At 43.3% G+C, this 22,213-nt stretch overlaps 1 protein-coding gene across 1 annotated transcript in view; it reads right to left on the reverse strand.

Moving 5' to 3' along the window:
- The window catches only part of SLC15A1 (solute carrier family 15 member 1), a 35,569-nt gene that overhangs the window by 10,643 nt on the left and 2,713 nt on the right, over positions 1–22,213 (reverse strand). The window contains exons 6-19 of the mRNA XM_028112070.2: positions 21,267–21,386; positions 16,983–17,082; positions 16,668–16,758; positions 14,714–14,797; positions 12,538–12,620; positions 9,264–9,350; positions 8,629–8,718; positions 6,418–6,462; positions 6,282–6,314; positions 6,105–6,193; positions 5,566–5,647; positions 3,686–3,805; positions 2,513–2,659; positions 1,462–1,511 (exon numbers count right to left, since the gene is read on the reverse strand). Of these exons, the coding sequence (XP_027967871.2) occupies positions 1,462–1,511; positions 2,513–2,659; positions 3,686–3,805; positions 5,566–5,647; positions 6,105–6,193; positions 6,282–6,314; positions 6,418–6,462; positions 8,629–8,718; positions 9,264–9,350; positions 12,538–12,620; positions 14,714–14,797; positions 16,668–16,758; positions 16,983–17,082; positions 21,267–21,386 (1,221 nt within the window). The remainder of the gene's footprint in view (positions 1–1,461; positions 1,512–2,512; positions 2,660–3,685; positions 3,806–5,565; positions 5,648–6,104; positions 6,194–6,281; positions 6,315–6,417; positions 6,463–8,628; positions 8,719–9,263; positions 9,351–12,537; positions 12,621–14,713; positions 14,798–16,667; positions 16,759–16,982; positions 17,083–21,266; positions 21,387–22,213) is intronic.

A 22,213-nucleotide genomic window follows, 5' to 3' on the forward strand; every position in this document is an offset into this window, starting at 1 on the left:
CGGTGGTTGCCAGGGACTGGGGGGTAGGAAACAGGGAGATGTTGCATGAAAGGTACAAACTTTCAGTTCCACGGTGAGTAAGTTCTGAGGTTCTAATGTACTACATGGTGACTATAATTCATACTATATTATATCCTTCAAACGTGCTAAGTGGTTAGATCTTAAGCATTCTTATCACACACACATATAAAAGGTAACTGTAAGGTGATTGTGTTAACTTGACTGTGGTAAATATTTCACAATGTGCACATATAGCAAATCATACTGTATACTTTAAATATATTGATTTTATTTGTCATTTATACCTCAATAAAACTAGAAAAATCATAGAAAAATAATGCTATGATTTTGATAGTAATTGCACTAATCCTATGGATCAATCTGACATTGTCACTATATTAAGTATTCTAATCAATGAACCCAGCGTATCTTTCCATTTATTTCACTCATCATTAATTTCTGTCATAAGCCTTTGGTAGTTTTAGCTCTCAAATCCTATGTATGTTTTTATTAGATTTGTACCTAGTATTTCATCTTTTTTTGGAGCTATTGTATAGTTTTAAAATTTTAGTTTCCAATCATTCATTGCTAGTATATAGAAATATGATTTCTGTTGTCGATCTTATATTTTGTAACATTTCTACCCTCATTTCTAAACGCACTTATAGATTCTATGAACTTTTTGGTAGAGTCTTTGGGACATTCTGTGCAAGTACTTATGTCATCTGTAGGTAGGAATAGTTTTTATTTCTTCCTTTCCAATCAAGATGCTTTTCTTTTTTTTCTAGTCTCACTGCACTGGTGTCCAGAAGGATGCTGAATAGGAGTGGAGGGTGTGGACAATCTTATGGGAAGAGCAATGAGACTTTCACCATTAAGTATAATGATAGCTTGGGTTTTTTAGATATCCTTTTTCAGAGTAAGGAAGTTCCCTTCAATTACTAGTTTGCTGAGGGTTTTTTAAAATCATGAATGGACACTGAATTTTATCAAATGCTTTTCCTGCATCCAGGATGCAGGATATGATGATATGGATTTTTCTCTTTAGTTTATTAAGGTGATAGATGATATTGATTTTTTAAAAATATTGAACCGCTTTACATTCTTGGGACAAATCCCTATACTCTCATTTTTTAAAAAAAATTTTTATTATGTTATGTTAGTCACCATACAATACATCATTAGGTTTTGACGCAGTGTTCCACGATCCATTGTTTGCGTATAACACCCGGTGCTCCACGCAGTCCGCGCCCTCCTTAATACCCATCACCGGGCTAACCCATCCCCCCACCGCCCTCCCCTCTAGAACCCTCAGTTCGTTTCTCAGAGTCCATCGTCTCTCATGGTTCATCTCTCCCTGTGCTCTCATTTTATAGCCTTGTTGCAGTTGGACTTTACTATGGGAATGCATTACTTCCATAAGAAGCTGATAACACTTAAGTTTTAAAGAAAAATACATACCTGATTCCATTTTCTCCTTTTTCTGGCTTCTGGTTAAGGCCATCCTTTACCTGAGAAAGAAAGCATTTTCAAATCTAATCCTTTAGAATAAATGTAGATTACCATTTCAGCCTCTGAGAAGGAGAATGATGTTGACATTTATCCTAGGAGCTAAGGGCATATGGTTACATTTGCAGGGCTCCCTCCTCCAGTCCCGGTTCTCCTGGAGGTTAAATGAGCCTCTACGATTTTTGATGCTTGCTTTCTAGTGGTTCCACAGAACACTACTGTCCAAGAACTGAGAATGAGTCAATCAAGAGCTCCCTAATAAAACACATGACCGAGATGTCTTCATTCCATATTGCAGTTTTTCTAGGTCACCTAAATTCACCTTACAGAATACCCACGACTCCTCCACTCAGTTCAACTCTACCTTCATAGTTTCCTAATGTGTTGAATGGCTTATCTAGATGCTGATATTTTGTCGTGAAATATTTTGTTTGTATTTTTATTGCTTTTTCCTGATATGTTCACTATGTTTTTTCAGAGACTGGTTTAATTCTCCCGTTACCCAGTGCGAATTTTTTAACCAATACAATTAAAGTGCATCTCAGAAAGTTGCTAAGAATGCTCATACGTACTCTGTGTGAGTTGTTATACTCATACACACCCCATACCGTGCCCACAAGTTCTTGTTTTGGGGGGGGTGGGGGCCAGGCAGAGGGAGAATCTCAAGCAGGCTCCACACCCAGCATGGAGCCTGACGGGGGGCTCGATCTCACAACCCTGAGATCATGACCTGAGCTGAAATCAATAGTCGGACTCTTTAATTGACTGAGCCACCCAGGTACCCCCCCCCAAAAGTTCTTTTTAAAAATTTTAATTAATATTAACTCTTCCCATCCACCAAAGTTTTATTCAATGTTAAATGACTTGTATCTTTGAAGAATGAAGAACTTGAGGATTTACTTACATAACACTACATGGGGTAAAACAAAGTCACACCACTGAAAGGCTGTGTCTCCAACATCACACATAGTAAAGAATCAGCTGTAAGTGTCCAACGACTTACCACTCGGTAATAATTGGGGGCCCATACTAGAAGGGTATGGCGATGGCCCTGCTCAAAGTTATAAGTCACTGGAGTGACTGGTGATCCAGGAGAAGAAATGTTTATACTTGTCAGTTCGTCTACACCAAAAGTCCTAAATGTATTTGTCTATAATGGGAGAAAAGGAGTCACAGTTAATACCATAGAGTCTTGTTCTGCATCGAGTAACTGAACATTATCATGGCGTATTAGTTGACATCCCCAGTTCACTTTCATACACATCAAAAAATGCCTTGCGGGAGCCGGCATCGGTTTGTCTCAGCCCCCCCCCACCTCTGTCATGAAGTTGTCTAGGGTTATGCAAGAATTATACTGTTTGCCCAGCATTTTACTTTTTATTTCTGCTTCTGAAAATACATGTTCTGGAAATCATTTCTACCATTGGGCAGAGAATAGCATTAGGGATAAAGGAATACCCTGGTGAAAAATCAGTCCTAGGCTGCTCCAAGCACCAGAAGTCAAATTTTCTTCTTTCGTCAAGATCATCAGTTTGGTAAGCTCTAAGGGAGGGGCTCTCAACTGTGGCTGAACAGGAATGAGACCAGTTAAATCAAAATCTCTGAGGTATCGGGATTGTCAAAGCTCTCCAGGTGATTCTAATGTGGAGTCAAGGTTGAGAACCTCTAATTCAGACCAGCGACCATCCAGATGAAGGTTTTCCAACCTGGGCTCTGCTGACATTTGGGACCAGATAAGTCTTTGTTGGGGGACCGTGTGTCAGTCTCCCTGGCTTCCTCCCTCTGAAAGGCCAATAGCATGCTCTCAGTTGTGACAATGAAAAATGTCTCCAGAAATTGCCAGATGTCCCTGAGGCGGCAAAATAACCTCTGATAGAGAAACACGGACAGAGCCTTCCTATTTAAAGGGTGGTTCCATGCACCAACCGCAGCAACTGTCCCCTGAGAGCATGTTAAAAATGCAAAATTTTACAAACTCCCCAGGGGATTCACATGCCCATTGAAGTTTGAGGCACAATGGTCTAGAGTGAAGCCCAAAGGAGACCGAGATACTAAGGCATTTCACTTCCACGCTTGTTGTAGGAATTATATAAGGATCGAGAAGATCAGTTTCTCCCAAGCCTATTATAACTCAGGTCAGAAGATAAAAAGGAAAGTTGCATTTCCTTCTACTTACTTGAGTCATTTGGGGTTGTATCACCTCCATTCCAGGAAAAGATACAGTCATGTTACCATTTCCTATATTCAATACTTTAACTTGGACTTCGTTTTGCTTGGGGAAGACTGGGAGAGTTTTCTGAGCAAAATAAAAGAAAATTGGCAGTGATGCCTTCCACGCAGTTTGAAGATAAGCTTGGCCCAGTCACCAGCACCCCCGCCCTCCAGCCGTGGAAAGCTGTCTCGGCTGAGAAACCAAACACCCGCAGGAGGCCTCCAATCGCTCGCCTCATGGCACCCAGAGGAAAGGATGCTTGTACAGAACAGGGCAGTAATCACAAAGAGGCTGCTCTTGGTCTTAACACCTCCAGGCCGAAGGATGCCAGGTTATGAAGCCTCCTATCTGAGGGGGCCAGAGTAAACACAACCCAAATGAATGTGTATCTTGCTGTGGCACCTGAGATCTGCTCTCCTGGGAGGCCAACATCGTCCTAACTCTGGGAGCCTTGGCCACAGCACTGACGGTACCCTAAACAGCCTTTCACAACTAATCTATGCCTCTTGCCTCCACACATTTGTTCAGGGGTCCTGCCTTTTCCCAACAGTGCTCGCTCTCCAATCCCAGGGTCCCTGAAGCAACCCATTCTATGCTATTCTAGAAGTCCATTCTCACTTCACAATTCATTTTGCACAAAGCCGTGTTCAGGAGTCAGTGAGTACACCCACATGTGCAGGAGCACTGTTCACAGCAGCCAACGCGTGAAAACAGCCCAAATGCCCATTGACAGATGGATCAACAAAATGTGGTTCATCCCACAGTAGACTATGATTCCACTGTAAAAAAGAAGGAGATTCTGACACCTGCTATGATACGGATGAACCTCAAGGACATTATGCTCAGTGAAATCAGCCAATCACAAGGGACCAATATTGTATGAATCCATTTACATGAAGTACCAAGAGTAGACAAACTCATAGAGACAGAAAGTAGAATGGTGACTGCCAGGGGCCAGCGGCGGAGGGGGGAGGGAGGCGGCGTGGGGAGGCTAAGTGGGGAGTTGTTTTTCAGTGGGCACAGACTTTTCATTTTGCAAGATGAAAAGTGTTCTGGAGATGAGCTGCACAATAACGTGAACACATTAAACACTCCTGAAGTGTACACTTTGAAGTGGGTAAGATGGTAAATTTTTGTTATGTATATTTTATCACACTTAAACATTTAAAAAGAAAAATTAGAGAGAGAGAGAAGGAAGGAGGGAGGGAGGAAGACAGAAACAGAGAGACACAGAGAGAGATACACACAGAGACAGGGGAGGCGACAGAGAAAGGAGGAGGGGACAGAGGCGGGAGGAGAGCATTTGCCTCCAGGCTCACACACTACACAGCGCCCGTCGCTAGCCTGTTCTCACACTGAGGGCACCAAGGAACCTGGTTTAGGGCCCCCGTGGGTCCAGCAGACTGAGGACTGGCGTGAGAACTAACATCGCTAGAAACATCAGAATACAAAAGGCATCTTCCTGAAGACTGTTGATACATTTTCAAATAGACTTTCTAGGAGTTCTGACTGTGAAAGAGGAAGTTCTATAAACTCCCACTCCCATTATAAGAACCATGTCCACAGAAACGCCCTGTGTAACCGCCATCCCCCTTGGCCCTGCTAAAGCACACCCATCCCACCCTCCTCCCGGCTGCCCCCTTTGCAGTGATGAGCAACCGCGGTGCATGCTGCCTGGAAGGGACAATTCTGCCCCTGTGGCATCTCCACATCATCCCGTGCCTAGCTCCAGGACCATCTGTCGGCAGAGACCCTGGCCTCCCCGCGGTTCCGGAGAAAGAAGCCTTCCGAACGTCCCACCCGACCCGCAGGAAAGGCCACTGAGGAATCAGAGGGCCACTCACATCAATTTCCACCTGCACGATTGCCGCCACTACAAAAGCCATGGAAGCCAGGAACATTCCAACTGTCATCTTCTTCAAGGAGCTGGGAGACAAGTGTAAGGGTGACTCTCCGCCAGCCGCCCCCCAGCCAGCTAATGATCACACTCCTTTTCCCACCATCTGCCCGAACAAAACTAGCTTCCCTACAAAACACCAAAGGAAAATGTCTCTTGCTCTCTTACTTATGATCAAGACTAAGAGGGATAAATGGGATGCATATTCTTATTTGCATATTTACATTTAATTTCTAGAAGCTATAGCTCAGGCGATGCGTCGGATGAGAGTTAACATTTCTATTGTCTACATATATGCCAAGTTTTAATTAGAAGCTTTTCTGGCTTCCATGAATAGCACTTTTATTTTAAGGGCAAATTTCTAGAAACATCAGCACACAGGCCTCTAATTCAAATATAATTCTTTAAAAACCCCGTCAGATAGGTGGTATGGGGGGAGGGGAGATATTCTTTCCTGACCCCAACTCCAACCTGCTGGTTACCTACGTGAAATTGAAGCCACATTTTGCAATCAGAGGATACACCACGGCATCCATGATGGGGACCATGATCACGATCAAGATGGCGTTCACGGTCTGCAGGAGAAGTAGAAATGGTCTCGTTAGCCATGGTCTCAAAGGTGACTTTGAACTCAGAAAGCAACTTCAGTATTTTTTTGCCTACCTGCATCTGATCCGGCTGGATTTCAATAAGTCCCTAAAAAGAGGGGGGAAAAGTCTTACTGATAGGTTACTGAAAGGGATTAGAGCAAAGGAACAGTGACCAGGGGAGGTAGAGAAGATTGATACCCCAAACTTACAAATTTCCCACTCATAGTTGTTGCTTGCAGCGTCCACCTGGAGCCCTGAAAAACGAATACGTTTGCTGCATCATTTGGGAACGTGAGTTTTAAACCTTTTACAAGTCAAGGTTGAGGCTTTTCCAGATCAGGAATGAAGTCTGGAGTGTTATGGGGTTTAAATGTTTTTTCAGCATCAAGTTTATCTCCCAGCTCCACTGTAACACTGGGTAAAACAAAATACCTTGCATTTCTGCTGTACAAATTAACATGACATCTAGTTCTCCCACTGCTGCCGCCCGCCCCCCCCCACGAAGAATCTGCAAAGCACTACTCTGAGATGCAGCTATCCTTAGGAAATACAAAGATGCATGTCTGAGACCTGTTGGAAAGCATGACATCACCTGCAAGGTGGAGGAGGCCACGCCCACAGAGGCTAGTCTACGTTCACTGGTATCACAGCTTCAAGAACATCATTACTGCTTAAGGACTATTTCTGACAGTCTAGGCTGTCCTGAAGTGGAAATCCGTCAAGACAGCGTTGGATTTCAGCCTGGGCAGCCTAGTTACATTCAACCTATTTTGCTTAAGGAAGACTCAGGACTGTACAAATACACGTGATTGTTTCTATGGAGGACTGAACGCATAAAGGTTTCAACATAATCTGTCAACTCCATTTAGAAGGCATCATGGAAAGTCAGGAAATAGGCCACTGCTTGAATTCTTTTTTTTTTTTTAAAGTAATCTCTAGACCCAACATGGGCCTTGAACTCATGACCCCGAGATTAAGAGTCACATGCTCTACCCACTGAGCCAGCCAGGCGCCCCGTGCTTGAGTTCTTAATAGATGCCAGTCATGGGTCACTTTATACACAGTCTCCAATTTGATCCCCACAGCCTTGCCATGAGTGATTACCCTGCCAGGAGTGTTATGGGATTCCTCCCAGTCACACAGCAAAAAGACGATGAGTGTTATTTCTAGTGCGGGTCTGATACCGAGAGCTGGTTTCTATTCAACATGCAAAACTGCCTCCCTGTGCGTAAGATGCTGGTCTAAATCCCATACTTACATATAAGGAGATTGATGTGTTTGCTCAGATTTTTTCCAAGAGATGTTTTGCCCTTATAATAATCCTTCCTGGGGGCGCCTGGGTGGCTCAGTTGGTTAAGCGACTGCCTTTGGCTCAGGTCACGATTCCAAGGTCCTGGGATCGAGCCCTGAGTCAGGCTCCCTGCTCGGCGGGGAGCCTGCTTCTCCCTCTGCCCTCCCCCCCTGCTGAGGCATTCTCTCTCTCTCTCTCTCTCTCTCATATATATATATATATATATATATACACACACATATACGTCCTGCACAATAAAATCTTGTAAATTTTTTTGAAGCTCCAGTTTCTAGAAAAAACAGTATCTTATAACTGTGGCTACTGAGTATCATGCATTGAGTTGTTTAACCCAAATCTGAAAATTCCTATATGTGGGAACAAGAGCAGGGCAACAAGGCAGTGAGCTGGGTTCTAATTCCTTGCTTTGGTCAGAATGACTTGGGCAGTCATTTCACATCCCTGGATGGTACTTCTAGCTTAAGCGTTCCATTTTAGAGCGAGAGGTATCAAGCCCCTCTCACCTTAAATATTCTATGGATCCCATAAAAGGCAATATTGTACATCCTCTGAGCATACTGTATCAGAAAAAATCTTTATTCTCAGTTTGATGGGTAAGGGTCCTAGATACTTTGATCAAATCTTTCCCAAGTCTCCTTTATTTGACCACACCTAATTTTCTTCATTGTTTTGCAACAGAAATGTGGATAGAACCATCTAGAATTGTTTTTTTTTTTTTTAAAGAAATTCAGTGTGGGGTGCCTGGGTGGCTCAGTCGGCTAAACATCTGACTCATGATTTTGGCTAAGGTCATGATCTCACGGGTTGTGGGATTGAGCCCCAGGTCGGGCTCCGTGCTCAGCAGGGAGTCTGTTTTCAACTCTCTCTCTCCCTCTACCCCTCCGCCCAACTCGCTCACGTGCAGGCACACTCTCTCTCTCAAATAAATCTTAAAAAAAAAAAAAAAAGGAACGCAGTGTGATCTAATACTTAGTAAATAAATGAAGTATAAAAAAGAAACCAAAGAGAATGATTTTAGGAGCTAAACATTAGGTACCTCCCTGTCCATGGTAGCGCCCATAGAATGTCTGCTAAATCCAGAAATTTGTACAGAAACACAGCTTCACACTACCTGCTGGTCAAACAGGGCCCAGAACATTGGGAGCGGAATGTACAGGAACATCACCCTCGTAACCATCTTAATTTGAGAGATGAGCCGCTCCTGTGGATGAAGTGGGGAAAGGACAAATCAGCCACAACCTGTCACTCACAGCTATCAGCAGTGTTGTTTCAGTGTAGACATACTTGCATCCAGAGCCAAGCTGGGAGGTGACTAATTGCTCCAAAGAATCTTACCCCAGATTTTTTTTTTAGAAAACCCCAAACTCTTCAGCTATTTAAAAATGCTTAGAAGGCATTTTGCTAGAATTTCAATGTACTTCCAGTAAATGCAAACCCCACCACCAACTGACTCTTCTGTTTTCAAACTAGTTATGTGATCACAGTCACATATAATTAATGACAGATTATGCAAAATGAAAAATTATGAAAAGATAATATGGTTTCCAGATAAATTCTACCCATTGTTTATCAAGTTCTGCTCCATATTAAAAAACACTCTTGCATGGTCTTATTTAAAACCCTAATCGAGTTTACAAGGCTACAGCAGATAATTTTTCCATGTGGCCTGAGTCATACGAATTGCGCCCAGGCTCCTTGCCTCCTGGAGGAAGACCCGGGACCATCGCAGCGGGAACGACCACTTACGTCGTATTTCTCTCTAGCCCAGTCCAGCCAGTGCTCCCTCTTGGGAAACGCCTTACTCCGGTGCCTAAACCTATTTTTGAGGGCAAACTAAAGGAAGGAAGAAAAATCAAATTTCAAAACAGAACTGACTACTTTATCAGGGAAACACATTTCAATAAAACTGGCTTTAAGGTAAAACTGTGTTTGTGAGAAAAGAGGGATATAAAATCATATACACTAGTGTAATGATGAAGTGAAAAGGCATAACCTGCATTTATTTCTAATCTCTTTCTAACTGTGAGCCTCTGAGTGGGGTAACAAAGTCATCCTGTTGCTATTGTCTCTCCAGAACCCCTGGAAAGGAGCATTCAATGGAAATATAATGTGTGCCATTTGTGATTTAAGTTTTCTGGTAGCCGTACTAAAAAGATATATGGAGGGGCGCCTGGGTGGCTCAGTCGTTAAGCGTCTGCCTTCTGCTCAGGTCGTGATCCCGGGGTCCTGGGATCCATCCCCGCATCAGGCTCCCCGCCCCGCGGGAAGCCTGCTTCTCCCTCTCTCACTCCCTCTGCTTGTATTCCTCTCTCGCTGTGTCTCTCTCTCTCAAATAAATAAAATCTTAAAAAAAAATATGGATACACCTGAAACTGATTAATATGGTACATCAACTATACCAGAATTAGGGTCGCCTGGGTGGCTCAGTCGGTTAAGCGTCTGCCTTTGGCTCAGGTCATGATCTAAGGGTCCTAAGATCTCAATCTCTCTCTCTCAAATAAACAAATAAATAAAATCTCTCTCATTCTCTCTCAAATATTTGAGAGAGAGTGCACAAGAGGGGTCAGAGGGAGAAGCAAACTCCACACTGAGCAAGGAGCCCGATGCAGGACTCGATCCTGGGACTCCAGGATCATGACCTGACCTGAAGGCAGTTGCTTAACCGACTGAGCCACCCATGCACCCGTGAATAAATAAAACCTGAAAAAAACTATACCAGAATTAAAATAATTAAAATAAAAAAATATGTAAGTGTAAAAAAAGTAACAGGGAAACAGGTGAAATTAATTTTAAATATGTATGTTATTTAACCCAATAAACCTCAAATATGATCTTAATATGTAATAAATTAACAGTAATGGTAAATCAATAATGAAATAATTATGTAAACAATTATTAATAATACCAAATACTAAAATTAATGAGAATTTCTACATTTCTGTTTTTCACGCCAAGTCTTCAAAATCCAGGGTATGTTTTACACTTACAGAACATCTCAGTGTGGATGCTCAGTTTTTATCAGAAATGTTGCATTTGTGTTTACTTCTCATAAAACTTATGTTTGGAAATATCAATTTATATACCTAAGTTGTTCCAAAGATACTTAAAAGTTTTCCACTCACTGAGCGGAGCATTGGTTTTAAAATTTAAGACTGAGAACCCAGTATCCAGAAATACACTTATAAGAAGTTACGTAGTTTAGATTAATTTGAATGAAATCCAGTTTAAAACTCGGTTCCCTGTTGCACCTGCCACATTTCAAACATTCCACAGCCACACGTGGCTGGTGGCTACCAGGCTGAGGGAGCAGGTCTACCATATGGGCAGCAAGAGAAGGAGATGACACAGGTGGCTGGGGGACACGCATGTGACCACCAGGCAGGGACTCAAAGTGACGGGCCGATTTCAGGATACCAGGAAGTACGACTCTTGTGACTCTAAGTAGCTTCACGTTGTTCTTTTGGAGTTTAAGTTGTCAAGTCCTTGTTAAGGAAGGACTTGGAGAGCTAACTGGTCAGAGCCCCTTTAGCTTACACAAAACCATTTGTAGTGGGAGTTGATCTCATGTGAGGGGAAACTACAGGAGGAATATTGGCAAGAGGGGGGAGGTTTTTAGACCGTGAGAGGACACGTTTATTTCACAAAGTGACGTACACATGTATAATTTAATGCAATAAAGCCAGGTAAAGGGCAAGTAAAAGACTAAAATTATTATTATTATTATTACTTTTTTTAAATAAAATTTATTTATTTGTCAGAGAGAGAGAGAGAGAGAGAAAGCATAGCAGGGGAAGCAGCAGGCAGAGGGAGAAGCAGGCTCCCTGCTGAGCAAGGTGCCCGATGTGGGACTCGATCCCAGGACCCGGGGATCATGACCTGAGCCGAAGGCAGACACTTAACCGACTGAGCCACCCAGGCGTCCCAAGACTAAAATTATTTTAAGGCTGTCTTTTCATCCAAAAGACTATCCACACATGTTTTTTTAAATAAATGATACATTTCCCCCAATTACACAATGTATTTGTATATTTAAAAAAATGGGGACTATTTAGGGGGGAAAGTTATTTGATTCCTTGTTTGAAAGATTCCCTATGCTCAACATTTAATTCCTGCCTTTAAATATGCCCATATTCACGTACGTGTACCACACAGACGCATACAGAAGAAACCATATCCCGCATGTTCCTGTCACCAAATAGTCTTTGAAAACAAGGCTTCCAATGGCTGCATAACATGGCCAGACATACTATGAGTTCAGCACTATTCTTCTGTTTCCAGCAATTTGGTGTTACGAATTTTCGCTGTTATAAATATTACATTGATAATCTTTGTATGTGAATCTCTGTTCATTTTGTGTGTTCATTTTATTTATTTATTTATTTAGTTTTTAAGATTTTATTTATTTGTGAGAGACACAGCAAGAGCGGGAACACAAGCAGGGGGAGCGGGAGAGGGAGAAGCTGGCTTCCCGCCGAGCAGGGAGCCCGATGCGGGGCTCCATCCCAGGACCCCGGGATCATGACCTGAGCCGAAGGCAGACGTTTAACCGACTGAGCCACCCAGGCGCCCCCATTTTGTGTGTTCACTTTTCTTTTTTTTTTTTTATTATGTTATGTTAGTTACCATACAGTATTTTCTTGAAAGTAGCATGGCTGACACTTTCCACACTTCAGACTGTTGATACGCAGCACCAGACCATGCCTCTCCCCTTGGGCTTCATGCCTTCCCCACACCAGCCAGGGATTGCCAGTTTGGTAGCTGAAGAGTTACTCTGCTTTGCCTTTCTTTGACCTCTGATCTAATTTAACAGTTCAGGAGCCCTTTCCATCCTCCCTGTTTGAGTTCTGTTGTGTCCTTTTCCATTTGGTGAATTTTATAAGAAACTTCAATTTATCAAAACGCTAAGAACAATAATAGAATGTTTAAAGAAAAGTCAATGCTCCACTGCATTTACTTTAAAGGAAGTAGATGGTTCTGGGGTGACTAAATGTCTTCGAGAGAAAGCAGCCGAAATACTTACGCCAATGCACTTGACAACTTTAGCCATGACATTACCCTGAGGCTGAAACTTCTTGTACATTCCACTGCCAACGACAAACACAACTGGGAAGGCAAAGAAGATGTGTTAACAAGGCATTTGACAGAACTACCTGTGACCTAGAAGATGTGCTCTTATTTGAGTTATAACTTTGTTTTGGAAACACTGGGATGACTCACAGAATGGCCTTGCTTACCTATCTCCCCATTTAGAAAGTGCTTTGGATGCTAACAATCACTGGAGCTTCTGAGCGATGGTATATTTGTGTTCTCATACACAAACACTGAAGCCTATTACTACCAGAACATAATCTTTGGTGTAAGAATGACTCATACAGATTCAATGAAAATTCACCTAATGCCAGCTGAATACAGCGTTTGGCCTAGATCAGTAGTTTTTGAAATCTTCTCTATCTCCTCACCCAGAATTAGAGAGGAGAAGGGGTGTGTGTGTGTGTGTGTGTGTATGTGTGTGTGTGTGTGTGTGTGTGTGTGTGTGTATGAGTCTTTTAGGGGAGTGTGGCAGTGTTTAAAGAATTATGGAAGAAAATGGGGACAGAAAAAAGGGGAAATATTGAACTCTGGCACAGGTGTATGGATAAAGCAAAATTGCTGCAAGCTGAGCAAACAGGGTTAAAGGGGGCATACTCAGCGCTCTTAAAAACTGAAAAAAATCAGAGAAAGTAACAGTGCTGGCACTACCTTATTTGAGTGGGAGGCTGTAAAGGCTGGAGATGATTATTGGGGCTAGGTTTCCTTCTTGTACTACTGTTACAGGTGGAATCATGCCCCACCCCCAAAAGATGCTGAAGTCCTTACCTCCAATACCTCAGAATGTGACCTTATTTGAAAATACAGTCTTTGCAGTAGATCGAGTTAAGATGAGATCCTTGAGGGGCACCTGGGTGGCTCAGTTGGTTAAGCGGCTGCCTTTGGCTCAGGTCATGATCCCAGGGGCCTGGGATCGAGTCCCGCATCAGGCTCCCTGCTCAGCAGAGAGCCTGCATCTCCCCCCCTCTCTCTCTGCCTTTCTCTCTACCTACTTGTGCTCTCTATCTCTCTGTCAAATAAATAAATAAAACCTTAAAAAAAAAAAGATGAGATCATTGAGGTGGCCCTCTTCCAATAGGACTGGTGTCCTTCTAAAGACGGGCAAATTTGGACACAGATGTGCCCACAGGGGCAGGCCATGGGCAGACTGGCATTACGCTGCCCCAGGCCAGGGAACTACCACAGGTAGAAAAGAGACCTGGAAGAGATCCTTCTCAGTAACTTCACAGAGAGCATGGTCCTCCTGCCATGTTGGTTTTGGACTCCGCACCTCCAGAGCTGTCAGACGATAAATACATTTGTGTTGAAGCCACACAGTGTGTGGTATTTTGTCATGACAGACCTAGGTAACGAAGACACCTACCATCATTCAATATAGACTATCCTATGAGAAAACTGTCACACTTCCTAAAAAGCCAGAGCCAAGAAACTAATGTATGAATGAATGTATCTAACAGATACATATATTCCTCCCAACAAGAAGATATTCTAGTAGCAACATTTTTTTAAAAGATTTTATTTATTTATTTGAGAGAGAGAGCGTGCACACAAGTGAGCATAAGCAGGGGTGGAGGGGCAGAGGGAGAGGGAGAAGCAGGCTCCCTGCTGAGGGGCTCGATCCCAGGACCCTGGGATCATGACCTGAGCTGAAGGCAGACGCTCAACCGACTGAGCCACCCAGGCATCCCGTCTAAGTAGAAACATTTTGAGATGATACATTATGGAAATCTAGATACTCATTGGAAATATTTAAACAGCAACTGGACCAGGTTGCCTTGTCTCAGGCAAGCTGGAGATGAGCACATGTTGATAAGAACAAAAGCTTTCGGCCACGGGATCATCTAGCCTAACAGATTCTGTCACTTTCATCTTAGTCTGCCTAAATAGTATCAAACCTTTCAATGTCCACCTCAAAGGATCCCTTTTCCTGTAAACCCTTTATGTACCTTATTTCCTCTGAAGCAATATGCCAACTCTGCTTTGATTCTCAGAGCATGGGAATTATCATTACAATCTGTTCCATGAACTTCTCAAAAATTGATTGCAATAATTAATGTGAGGGTCTGACCTGACCATAGGATTGTATTAATTAACTGATTTCTACTTACTCAGAGATACAGCCATGAGGGCCGCAGGAACCCCAAAAGCCAGTGGATAACAAGCTTGTTCACTGTGAATTCCGCATTGTTGAACTGAGGAGAAATTACAAGATTAAAATTCATTATGGCGTTGGTAATGCTCATATGGCTACCATTTTTAAAAATCCCTAACTGGTTATTACATATTGTTTTCACTGAATGTTCTAGACTTATGCATGTGCCTTCCTGATTTCATTGGCAGCTGAGCCAAGCAGCTTTGGAGTAGAAAGTGCAGGAACTGAACACAGCTTCTAATCTTAGCCCCTAAATAGATGCTGACACCGGCCAAGCCAAAATCAGTGGGCACCCCTTACGTGGATTTTCTTAGTGGGGGAGATAGAAGTGACCTGGATACAGTAACTTAAGACAAGGGACTCAGTAAATAAAATCAAAAGTACCCTGGGAAATCAAGATTGTGTGTTCCTGAATTCATGCTAATTAGAAAGCAATTAGATGGCCCAGGGCAGGAGTCAACAGAAGTCTCTGTGAAGAGCCAGATAGTAAATATTTTAGGCTTTGTGGACAATTCGGGCTCTGTCTCAACTACCCAACCCTGACTTTGTAAGGATGAAAGCAGCCATAGACAGTAGACAAATGGATGGTCTTGTCCAGATTTCTGGATCTGGCCCATTGGCCTTAGTTTGCTAACCCCTGACTGCAGATCTATTTTAGCTCTGACATCCTAGGATTGGTAAGGAGGAAAATTCAGACTTTGGAAGGAGCAACAGAGATTATTGTGGATTCTTTCAGTGGAATGGCGCCTCCAGGAATAATCTGATCCGAAAGGGGTCTGACTTTGTCTTTGACTAGCTGGTTCACAGTTCTGTAGAGAAAGAAGTTAACTTGTAGAAAATTGATAGTCAGGCAAATGTTTCTCATTCATAGCTATACAAACGATTCCAGCTCGTGGCAACGCAAAAGGACTCTTCCCTCTGTGAAGAATACCGGTCTCTGTTGCTCAAATCCCTATTTGAGCTGATTGCGGTAGTATTCCAGTTTCCTCCTTAATTAGTAAGTCATATAAAGTCTCGGCACATGCTCTTTTCATATTCATGTGAGAGCCACGATTTTACCTTTGAAATTACCCTTTCACACATTCTGCAATTCAAACATGCATAGTACATATTCTAGCAGAAAGTGGAGGCTGAGGAGGGGACGGGGGAACTTAATGCAAGAATACAAGCTATTAAATGTTTATACAAAACAAGTTGGAATGGGGTTTAAGTGTCATCTTCAAATAACTACTCCATGCAGAAATACATAAATCCCCACAAAATATTTTCTTTCATCATTTAATGCTTTGCAGTGTGGCCACCAGGGTGTTGTTTTGGTCTAATCTGTCCCCAAATATTCCTTTCCATGTGGGAAATTCACAAACTCTCAGTGGAGTGTCCGCCAGCACAAAACCCCATGAGCTGTTGATGGCTGCTGTCTCATTCTCTTTCCTGGGCGGTTCTTCTAGAAATAGCTGAGATGGGATGAGATTCTTTTAGAAAGAATAAAACTGTGCCCATTAAATTCTTCCTAGCTCACTGAACATCACTGGGGAGCAGAGCTTGAAAGCAAAAATGTCAACTATGACCCATCCAGGTGTGGTTTCCAAATAGCACCTCCTGTCTTATCCTTTACTGTGTGTGAACAAAGACTTTGCATTAATAATCATTTAGAAAAATTCATTGCTATACTCGGGATGGTTTAGATTCTTCAGTGATCCTTGGGATCAGGGGGTCAAAAAGATTAGAAAAGACAAGAAGCTCATCTTGTGGATTTCCAAGTGTATAGTATGTATCCAACAGCAGAAGTATAATGGGAGAAAAGAGGGACAAAATGAACACACAAACAAAACAAGGACTTAAACTTTCCACCTGACTTGCTCTCCATAATTAAAAAGAAAAACAGAAGTCCCCTTCAGATATTTTTTTACCTCTGAGTATGGGAGTGATGATAGTAGAAAGCAAGCTTCCAGCATTAATGGCCAAATAAAAGATGGAAAAGAATCGGTTTCTTTGTTTTTCCTGTAATAAAAAAGAATTAAGTTTACAATATGACTTCGGTTATATATCAAGGGATAAAATGTAGCTGCTGGTCTGTCTTCATTCTAACTTAGTTTTGGTCAGTGTCCTACTTTCAAATGTCCTTGAAAAGAATCAAATGGAGAGCAGACTTGGTATCGGGGGAATGTGACTCCTGGATGTTTGTAATTCAATTATGTAATTTCTGTGAAGGTGCATGATCTTACCTGGCCCTCTTCAAACTGATCTCCACCAAATGCAGACACACAGGGCTTTATCCCTCCAGTTCCCAGAGCTATCAGGCCCAGGCCAATCATGGACAGTGCCCTAGGGAAAGGAGAGGTAAATTTATTGCAGAAATGTGAGATTCTTTCTTTCTTTCTTTCTTTTAAGTAGGCTCCATGCCCAGTGTGGAGCCCAGTGTGGGGCTTGAACTCACGACCCTGAGAGCAAGACCTGAGCTGAGATCAAGAGTCGGACCCTTAACTGACTGAGCCACCAGGCGCCCCAGAAACGTGAGATTCTTAAAAGCAGGAGCCTCTCTCTCTCCTCTAATGTCCCTCAGAAGACCAGGCACAGTGGTTCTTTTAGGGCTCTTGGCCCTAATTTCCAAGGTAGGGAGGGAGTTCCCCACACCACCAACAAGCAATTCTCACACACCAGCTGGGTGTCCTACAATTTAACTCCATTCTGACACTATCTACCCAGAGAGAGCATCAGGTTCCCCAGGGGAAGGGCTCGGTCCTCTTAAGACTGCCCCCCGCTCCCTACCCTGTCAAGATGCAAGCCTGGATTGTCACCTGTGCTTCTGACCGACCGGTTACAGCTTGGAGGTTCCAAAGACCCTCTCCTTGAACTTCAGATGCCACTCACAAGTCCAGGTTGTTACCTGTACTTCTGACCTACCGGCTACAAACCGGTATTTCACATGACCTCCTCCGAGGGTCCAAGGAATTTGCTGGAGCTGCTCACAGGACTCAGGAAACGCTTTACTTACTAGATCCCTGGTTTATCATGAAAGGATAGAACTTGGGAACACCCAGATGGAAGAGTTGTGCAGGGCAGAGTAGGTGGGAAGGGGCGCGGGGCTGCCATGCCCTCTCCAGGGTGCCACTGCCCTGCACCTATGCTTGCTCACCCACCTGAAAGCTCTTCCAACCCCAACCTTTCAGGTTTTTATAGAGGCATGATTGAGTAAATCATTGGTCACTGGATATTAATTCAATGTCCAGCCCCTCTTCCCTCCCTGGACGTCAGGGGGGTGTGAATGAGAGCTCCAATCCTCTAATCACATGATTTGTTCTCTTTTTTTTTAAAGATTTATTTATTTATTTGAGAAAGAGAGACAGAGTACAAATGGGGGAGATATAGAGGGAAAGAGAGAGAGAATCTCAAGCAGACTCCATACTAAGCGCTGAGCCAATGCGGGGCTTGATCCCAGGTCCCTGAGATCATGACCTGAATGGAAACCAGGAGCCAGCCTCTTAACCCCGACTGAGCCACCCAGGCGCCCCTCACAAGATTGATTCTTTTGGCAACCAGCCCCCATCCTTAGGTGGGGGTCAAAAGTTACCTCTTTAACATAACAAGAAATACTTTCCCTCTCCTCATTTAGTGAATTCCAAGGGTCGCGAATTCCAAGGGTCTTAGGAGCTCTGTGCCCCAAACAGAGAAGACCAAATATATATTTCTTATTATAAATCACAGTCTCACAGTAGTTAAACAAACAAGGGGCTCAGCCTGTTTGAGAAGATGATTCACGGGAATGCAGTTTTGACAGCTGAGTGAAACTTGAATTCATGGGCCTTCACGTTAATACCATTATCTACTATTTAGAAAACACACAGCAATAGCTTGAATACTGAGTGAGGATTTGTGTATGGGATTCTTCTGTAGCCTTATCATTTTCAGTCAAAGAATAGGTAAGTAAAATATTTAAGCACTGTCTCTGGTACAATCATAATAGAATCATAATAGTCGTTAAAAGACATTGGAAAACACGATTTAATTGCAAAGTAGAATATCAGGTAATGTAGTATGAGCTTAACTTGTTTACAAAGTACAGAAGACTGGAAGGAAGTAGAGCATAAGATTTATTACTGTATTTTTTTACAATGATAAAAGGCATTATTTGTAATAATGGAAGGGATTAAGGGTTAGTTACTTTAAATTTTTTTTTAAGATTTTATTTCTTTATTTGAGAGAGAGAGAGTCAAGCAGGAGGGGGGCAGCAGAGGAAGAGGGAGAAGTAGACTCCCCACTGAGCAGGGAGCATGACGTGGGGCCCGATCCCAGGACCCTGGAATCATGACCTGAGCCGAAAGCAGATGCTTAACCGACTGAGCCACCCAGGTGTCCCAAGGGTTAGATATTTTAATTTGTATTTTCTAAGCTATCTGTAAGTATTTTACCTCCTGAATTGAAAAAAAAAAATCACTCATAGAATTTACCCACCTTCATTTTATCATTTTGTTAGATTTATAGAAGGCACTGCAAATTTCAGGTTATATATGTGTTTATTCCATATCTTCCTGTTTGCAAATATGGCTTTAAAATGCTAAAAAATATTTTATGGAACAGATAAAGTCAAGGAAGATACTTTACACAGAAAGGATCCTTGAAAATATCATGCTCATCTTCTTGGATTAACTGGCTGAAGCACCTCTTTCCTTCGCCTCTTTTTTTTTTTATATTTTTTTATTTTTTATTTTATTATGTTATGTTAGTCACCATACAATACATCATTAGATTTTGATGTGGTGATCCACGATCCATTGTTTGCATATACCACCCAGTGCTCCATGCCGTACGTGCCCTCCTTAGTACCCATCACCGGGCTAACCCATCCCCCCTCCCCCCTCCCCTCTAGAACCCTCAGTTTGTCTCTCAGAGTCCATCGTCTCTCATGGTTCGTCTCCCCCTCCAATCCCCCCCTTCATTTTTCCCTTCCTTCTCCTACTGTCCTGCCTGCTATTCCTGATGTTCCACAAATAAGTGAAACCATATGATAATTGACTTTCTCTGCTTGACTTCTTTCACTGAGCATCATCTCCTCCAGTCCCATCCATGTGGATGTAAAAGTTGGGTATTCATCCTTTCTGATGGCTGAGTAATAGTCCATTGTATCTATGGACCGCATCTTCTTTATCCATTCGTCTGTTGAAGAGCATCTCGGCTCTTTCCACAGTTTGGCTATTGGGACACTGCTGCTATGAACATTGGGGTGCGTATGGCCCTTCTTTTCACTTTGCCTCTTAATAGAACTTGTGCTTAGTGCTGTCACTCCAAGCATTTTTTTGGTTTCATTTTGGTTTGTGTTTTTATTTTGTTTTGTTTTGTTTTCACTCCAAGCATTTTAAATGACAACTGAACACGGCCAATTGGATATGATACTCCCTGCACTCTTGTGAGAGTTGTAGGCATGCTGGAATATGAACTCCATGAAATAAACTAAGTAGCTAAGCTTTGTTGAGCACTTCTCACTTGCCAGGCCACATTGTAGGCGCCCTACCTGAACTACAGCAGTCCCACCCAAGGCAGGCAGTAGTAAAAATGAGAAGACCTGAGCACGGAGGTTAAGAAACTTGCTCAAGGTCACACAGCTAGTAAAGGGCACAGTCAGCATTTGAACCCACTTCGCCTGGCTCCAAAGTCCCTATTCTTAACTGATATTGTAGAAGAGAAACCGGAGGCACGGGGAAGGTGAGCGGCCCACGTCTTAGGGCTCCTCTGTGGGTAGTTGGGCATCAGACTTTGGAAGTCTGAGCTGCTGACCTGGGCATAGAGCCACTCCCTTCCACCAACACAGTGCCCTATGGGCACCACAGGTGCTGCCACCAAGGACCCGGTCTAAACAGCAATCGGATTGACTAACAAACCAGAAACGCAGGAACTGCAGAGACTAATTTGAATTTCAGTGACTATTTTCCCAACCCATAAGATGGCTTACTCATAAATCAAGAAACAGAGGCACCAGCACAGGAAACAAAATAAATCTTTATAAGTTGTCTATTGGGCCAGACTGCAGTGATGGGAAATTAATCTCACAGAGGAGCACTTGTCTACAGCACTTTCTATCAAGAACTCAGAGCAGTAGGGCTGGACCAAATACTTACGAAGCTGAGTTACTGAGAAATAAGCAGAAGTATGGTACGAGAAGACAACCAAAGGTACCGAGTCTGGAGGAAACCTGGCACAATTAGGGATCAAGGTCCGTGGGAGTTATGTCCCTCTAGGGAAGATCAAGATTAACACAAGTATTCCGTGCGCTGACCGTGGCTCATGTTGAGAAGTGCCCAAGACACAAGAGCAGTGACTCCGGAGAACTATGAGGATGGTGACACACACAAAGACCCAACTCGTAGTCAACTAAACAGCTTTCTCTCTACTGATGAGGAAGGAAGGTCCTCCTTACACTTACGGTGAAGTTCAAGGAAAAAGATGAAACATTTGAGCACCGCGGAAGCAACCAGTGGCTGGGTGGGGTAGGGCAGCAGGTAGCATTAACTCACACATGCACGGAAAGGTTGTCGGGGGTTCCATCATGGTTGAAGTCTGTGAGGTCAGTAATTGAGCTCACTGCAGTGACCGCCTGTCCAATGGTGTAGACAATGGAGAGCGACACGATTGTCCTGTGTTGAAAGGAGTTAAGAGAGTCCAAGTTAACTGCTCGAGAGCCGTCCACTTCCTCCGCTCCCACAGAAAGGCCTCCTGCTTCAAAATGCAAGAGCCCAGTCATGCGTATACTTGTTCCTCACACTTGAGTCAGGCTGGCAACTCTCCGCAAGGCAGCCTGCTGGAGGATTTGTCGCCCAGCCAGCGCGTGTAGAGCAACACTGACCAGAGCCAGGGGAAGGAGGAAAGGTCTCTTTCACCTTTGAACTACTTGAAAAACTCAAATGTTTTCTTCTACCTGACTACCGAAGTGAGAACACCTATGATTAAATGGTAAGAGAGACTTACCTTGTGCCTGGTAACAATATTTGGCCAGCAGTGGGCCATCGGTCATTTTTGTACTGAATTGAATTCTTTTGAGATGGTCCGTGAATTTGGCCCCAGAAGAGCCTCCACTTCCTTGCTCATTAAGTCCTCGGGACTTCTGGATAACTGTCTACTGGGTCCACTCTTGGAGCTGTTCCTATAGAACTGGGTGAGCGGCCCACGTCCTCTCTGTCCAGCGGGCAGGACGAGCCTACCAGCAGTGGGGACATACGTCAGGGAGCTTTTGTGTTCTCTAGACCTTAACTCTGTGCCTCACACATGATTAATGATGGACGGTATCCCTGCTACTATTTCAAGAGGAGACAAAGATGTTATCACTGTTTGGAGGAAGGAAAAAACCTACCAGTGCTACCTGCATTCTCACTGCACAATGCCAGGCACTGTGCTAGACTCTAGGGATAGGCTCTGAGCCGAAACAGGGCCTAGCAGACTCTCCTAAGAGTTTGACGGGCCTTGA

The sequence above is a fragment of the Eumetopias jubatus genome, unplaced genomic scaffold (assembly GCF_037043125.1).
Source record: "Eumetopias jubatus isolate StellerSeaLion01/CBP00866 unplaced genomic scaffold, mEumJub1_p1.0 scaffold_3, whole genome shotgun sequence".
NCBI lineage: Eukaryota > Metazoa > Chordata > Mammalia > Carnivora > Otariidae > Eumetopias > Eumetopias jubatus.